The sequence below is a fragment of the Hibiscus syriacus genome, unplaced genomic scaffold (assembly GCF_006381635.1).
Source record: "Hibiscus syriacus cultivar Baekdansim isolate YM2019G1 unplaced genomic scaffold, ASM638163v2 tig00110637_pilon, whole genome shotgun sequence".
NCBI classification, from domain to species: Eukaryota; Viridiplantae; Streptophyta; class Magnoliopsida; order Malvales; family Malvaceae; genus Hibiscus; species Hibiscus syriacus.
In genome coordinates this window covers 2,066,177-2,072,494 of record NW_024062808.1, presented here as the reverse complement: position 1 = coordinate 2,072,494, position 6,318 = coordinate 2,066,177, and the positions used below count along the sequence as shown (strand labels likewise).

At 32.6% G+C, this 6,318-nt stretch overlaps 1 protein-coding gene across 1 annotated transcript; it reads right to left on the bottom strand.

The window, feature by feature from the left end:
• Positions 1 to 2,398: 2,398 nt before the first annotated feature.
• Positions 2,399 to 3,076, bottom strand: LOC120136860 (ethylene-responsive transcription factor 13-like). The gene has a single exon (XM_039152801.1). It carries the CDS (start codon positions 3,074 to 3,076, stop codon positions 2,399 to 2,401), a length of 678 nt encoding a protein of 225 aa, XP_039008732.1.
• Positions 3,077 to 6,318: the final 3,242 nt, after the last annotated feature.

Sequence of the window (6,318 nt, the reverse complement as noted above, 5' to 3'; positions counted from 1 at the left end):
CTTTAGAATTAGGGATGTGTTATATGTCGTTTTAGTTGAAAATATTTTTCAATTTTTTAAAATATAATTTATTTATTTTATTAAATTAAAGTATTTAAAGAAACTGTTAAATAAACAGAATAAATAAATTAAGATAAATTAAAAATATAAATAAATAACATTTCTCTTGAACAATAATTTTCTTTCATATATGATTTCTGGATATATTTTTACAAGTGCTTTTACTTGTACCTTCCAAGTTGTTTCAACATGTTTATTTGATAAGTTTTCGTGGTGAAGTCATCTTCACACTTCGGGTTACTAAGATAATCACGTCTTGGAGGGTTGATTGGAGCCTTTAATAAAGGTTATCAATAACATCTTCACACTTCGAATTACTAAGATAATCTCGTCTTGGAGGGTCGATTGAAGCCTTTGATAAAGGCTATCAATGACATCTTCATCTCATTCTCAAGTAGTTCTTGAATTCATGAATCATATCTTTTATTTCTTGTTTTTCATCTTCTTCGTTGTTAGTTTCTTATTTTGTTTCTTGTTTGATCAATTTGTAGCAAGAAATGTTCTTTCTGCTCAAGCGCCTAGAGTCTTATAGGGAGAATCAACTTGACGGATCGATCATCATCTACGGTAACCGTATTATTTGCTATCAGAGTTAGAGTTCTTTGTGGGTTTTTGAAGTGTTTATTGTGGGTTTTAGTTATTTTTTTGTTCAAATTTATCAAAATATCAAGTTTGTGGACTATTTTCTTTATTTTCAATTTTTTTTTCATTCTTCCTTCTCAAGTAACATCTACTGTTAATAGTACATTACTTTCCTACTCAATAAAAAAACAACAAATAAATATAAATAAATATCATTTTGTAAAAAAAATATTATCAACACTAATATAATAATATAACATAAAAACAAATTGATAATTGATTTATCACTCATATCTAGGATAACCATCCACATCTAGCAAGATGAGATGATAATTTCAAATACCCAAAGATCAAAGTAATCGTAGATTAGTAAGAAATTTACCTATATAACCCTTAGTAAATAACTTTATATAATATTTACAACTATAATTTAAGATTAATTAATTAATTAATATTTTATAATATTATGAAATATATTACTAAAATTACAATTTTAACTAAATTTATTATTATAAATAATTTTTTTTTTATAAATTTGATCATGTATTTAAGTTTAAAAGAAAATTGATAATACATTAATTATTGTGATTTTATTGATTCTAAGTTAGAGGCTGTTTGTTTGCCTCTTAATGGAACCGTTCAGCGTTGAATGCTGAACCGTTCAGCATTCAGCGCGTTTTTTCGTATCTCTGAATGATTCAGTGCTGACTGATTCAACAAAACAGTGCTGAATGATTCAGCACAGAAGTACATTCTGAATGATTCAGAGTCATTATTAAACAGAATGACACATTCAGAGTTAATTCATACAGAGCCTCTAAATCATTCAATATTTGAATCATTTAGCGCTTAATCATTCTGAAATAAAAAAAACATCCGTTAGATAGGATAATTTTTTATAACAAAAGCTGAACACTAGTGAAAGTAAAAAGATTATTTTTTTTATAATTTATTGTTACTATTATTTTAAATTATCATCGTTTCTGGGAACTTTCATTTGTTTGCATGTGCTATTAGTTTTATATTTATAACATTGTTATGTTATAAAGACAAAGTCAATGTCAGCAATTATATATAATTAATTTACACCGTTTAATATAATATATTGTTTTTTTCCCTTTTGTTTTGAATATCTTCTAATGAAAGAGAGTAAATAATGGAAGATGGTAATTCGATCTATTAATCGATTAATTCATATTAGGTATTGCAGAGGCGATGGTGATCCTCTCAACTTAGTTTGTTCAATTTCACAAATGTCAATGTTTGAACCGCTGATATTGTTTAAGGAGTCTAATATATCATCTCATATGGTGAATGTTAGTTTCCTTTTATTCTATACTTACGTTTATTTAATATTAAACGTTCAAATATTTTATATAATCTCTAATACTTAAACTTGAGACCTCTAAAAATAAAATTATTTTTTTAATCATTAAAATAATTTGATTTATTACGAATGATTTTCTCATCTGGATATCAGTTATCAACGAATTATCATATTTTATTATAATAGTGTTAAAAATATTTGTCTTCGACGAGAATGATATATATTATTCCTTTTATTTTTAAATTATTTGATTAAATTTCTTACAATTATTTATATACTTTTATTCGGTAACATAAATAAATTATGTTTGAAAGACTATAAAAATTACCTGAAGCGACAGTTAACAAATAAAATTTCGATTTAAAATAAAAAAATGATTAATAAAATATGTACAGTTCAATTATTAGCAGATAGAAGTTTATCAAAAATTCAATTGGAATCATCAACTTTAATCGAACGATTAATCTCATTCCTCCTCCGTTTCAAATTTGGAGTTCTGTCATCTGACGTCAACGTAGACGACGGAGAAGACGGAAACTGAGCCGTTGAACAAGAGGGAGACGGCTCCGGAGATCTTCGCTTGTTATTGGTCACTCTCACCGGCTCCACCAGATCGGAGCCGATGAGGTGAGGAAAATTAAGCTTGGCTTTCGCACCTCGCATTTTAAAAGCCGCTGTGTCATAAGCCAGAGCAGCGTCCTCGGGAGTCTCGTAAGTACCGAGCCAGATCCTCGCTCCGTTTCGCTTCGGATCCCTTATCTCCGCCGCATAAGTCCCCCACGGCCTTCTCCTAACTCCCTTATAATGTACCTTCTTCGGAGGCGCGTGAGATTCAGAGACGCTCGCAGTCGGAGTAGTCTCAGAAGCCACTTCGGAACTGGAAAACGAAACGTTACTAACAGCCACCGTGTCGTCCGCCGCGTCAAACAACTGATCAAAGTTCATCCATTGATCAACATCAACCGCATCATCAACAACGGTAAACCGAAGATCATTTTCCGCTACATTTTCCACAAAAGGAATTGTATCGCAATCATCTTCCAGAAGATACCGACGAATGGAGTCCAAGAGGCTGAGATCAAATTCTGAAGCACTCTCACAGTACATAACTGAGTGTGTTCTTGGAGATATCGAAATCAAGCTTTGTAGCTACAGAGGAATTGAATAGGCTGAGTTCCTCCTATTTGGGGTTTGATTATTATATATATCCAAACCTCATTATTAAACCATTATTGTTGTTTTCTTTTGATAATTCCAGGAAGTTGCTGATGCTTGAGATCTCAATGCACATTTTCATCACGTTTTTCAAGTGCAACTGCTCAAGTTTTTTATTCATTGAACCCTAGTGCTGACGAAAGGTCAATTATTTCATGTATTCTATCATTCGCCATTTTGAATGATGAATGGACTAAAATTAGTGTTTTTCAATCTTAGGGTAAATTGAACATTTCTCTACAGAATTTTACTCTCTTTCTTATTTTACTCTTCGTACTTTTAAATTTTCTGTTTTACTAACTGAATAACAATCCAATGTGATTTACTCAATCGCTTGGACATGCACAAATATGACCCATATAATCAGATGTAAGGAAGGCGTATGCTCTCCTTACAATACTTCTCACTAGCCGAATCTACATCGTGACTTGTGATATTTATCACCAGAACTTTGAATTCCGGCGTTATGTTATCTGCAACCTTGGCTATGATTTATCAGAAACTAGGATTGAAACTTTACCAGAAACTGAAATTGAATTTTGTTTTGTTCTTGTGATAGACAATCTTGAGTCAAAAATAAAACGAAAATGGAAATTTATTTGCAGATGTAGTGTCAGTAGACGGGGATGGCCGGAAAGGAAGAGGCGGGTTCGAGAGGGTGAGGTCGTCGAAGGCGGGCGTGGGGATTCATAATTTAGGGTTTGGGATATAATTTTTGGGTTTTGAGTATGATTTTATATTTTTAATTTAATTTAATATATATTTTTATTTTAATCTATATTTATTAATATAATAATAATAAAATTATCGTGTCACAAGAAAAATATGACATTTCATCACACCGTTAGAGAGTTAATGGCATAGTGAGCAAAATGATTCAATCTGTAAAGTTCAGTGAGTAAAATAGAAAAATTAAAAATAAAGTGAGTAAAATAGGAGAGAGAATAAAATTCAATGAGAAACCCTCCCAACCCAATTTACTATATTCGTAAACGATAGGATTCGAAGGCCTGACCTTGCTTAAAGGCCCTAGTGTCTCATCCCACTAGATCAAGTGGTCAATATTTCTCTTTGACAGAAATAAAGACATAAGTAGAAGATGGGACTTTTATGAAGGAGATGGTGAAGAAACTCCCCCTCAATCATGGGTGATGCATTGACTGATGATGTCGAATTATTTGGTCGTTATAGCTACTTTGAGATCACCATACTAAATAGATATAATCGTTAAATCTCATATTTTACTTTGATTAATCACATGAATTTGTATTGTTTACGTAACGTAGTTTTGGGTGACATATAAATACCACTAATTTATTGAACAACCTAGAATCTGATCAATCATAGACACATATGATTGTCGCCACCCACTACATTAGTTGCCGCCGTTGGTGGTTACCTGAAACTGACTTCTCAGATCATATCTTTTTGGTCCCTTGAGCATGAATCCAACCTCTGATCGTTCAAATTCGTCTTCGATCATCGTATATCTAAAAATAATTATTCTGTTTTTTTTCGAAGCAAGACCACCTTCCTTCATCTCCAACAACTATAAGGTGGCGCCACTTTTCAGTTATATGCTTCCTGTTGTTGAGAGAAGGAATCCCACCACACGAATTTTCCATCGGACATCATCAGTATCGACAGGAATAAGGAACCCTAACTTCGCTAACATTCTTTTTTCTTTACCTTATGCTTTGTTGTTGCCTTGTTGTTCGGTTGATCTTGGCTTGGTTTGTTGCAGGTGCACACATACTGCTCGCGAGGAGTACAAGCCACCATCATCGCTCGTTGTTGTTGCTTTAGTCGGTGGGTCGGTCGCTACCAAAGGAAGACTGTTGGTCACTCGTAGTTGTTGTCACAGACACCCGAGGGTCAAGCTGGGCTCATCGACGCTAGGGTAGTCCTGCTATGGCTAAGTTGAGCTGAGTGGGGCTGTTGGGAGTGGAGGCCAACGAAAGATGTTGTTGCTTGTTGGGTTCTTCGGCTAGGGATGATGTTGGGTTACACTGCTGAGGTTGGATAAGGTGAACCGGTTGGGTTACACTGCTGAGTGGGGCTGGTGGGAGTGAACCGGAATAATTGGGTTGTGGTTGCTGGCTGATAGTTTAGGGAATTTAAATCTTATTATTTCTATATAACACCTTTAATTTATAAAATCATATATATATATATATAACTACTTAAATTATGAGATACTCATATGTAATACTTTACGAATACTTTCATATAAGTACAATCATTTTAATTTGAAATCTAATAAAATGAACATATACTAAATATCTACTCACTAACTACTTGATATTCAAAATAATTTTAGAATAGGTCATAACCATTTTTTTTTACGAAAAATAGATTTAAAAATAATTATGACTTTATTTTAAGTAACTGGAGATTCTGAGGTTCTACTAACCGGTAATTCTTGTCTGTTCTGATCTTTTATATTGAACTCTTACATTTTAGTGGTCTACTGTAAGTCCTTATGGATATTTGTATCTTCCATATTGGACTCTTAAATCTTAATGATCTAGGGTAAGTCATTGTGGATGTTTGTATCTTTTATAATGGACTTCAAGATCTTAGTGGTCTAGGGTAAGTCCTTGTGGACGTTTGTATCTTTCATAATGGATATAAGGAAGGCGTATGCTCTCCTTACAATACTTCTCACTAGCCGAATCTACATCGTGACTTGTGATATTTATCACCAGAACTTTGAATTCCGGCGTTATGTTATCTGCAACCTTGGCTAAGATTTATCAGAAACTAGGATTGAAACTTTACTAGAAACTGAAATTGAATTTTGTTTTGTTCTTGTGATAGACAATCCTGAGTCAAAAATAAAACGAAAATGGAAATTTATTTGCAGATGTTGTGTCAGTAGACGGGGATGGCCGGAAAGGAAGAGGTGGGCTCAAGAGGGTGAGGTCGTCGAAGGTGGGCTTCGGGGTTCGTAATTTAGGGTTTGGGATATAATTTTTGGGTTTTAGGTATGATTTTAGATTTTTAATTTAATTTAATATATATTTTTTATTTTAATATATATTTAATATAATTTTGAATTATGTTTTGATATAACAATTTATGGCAAAATGTTTTTGGACTTGAATTGAATTTATTCAAAGTTTTTAAAAATT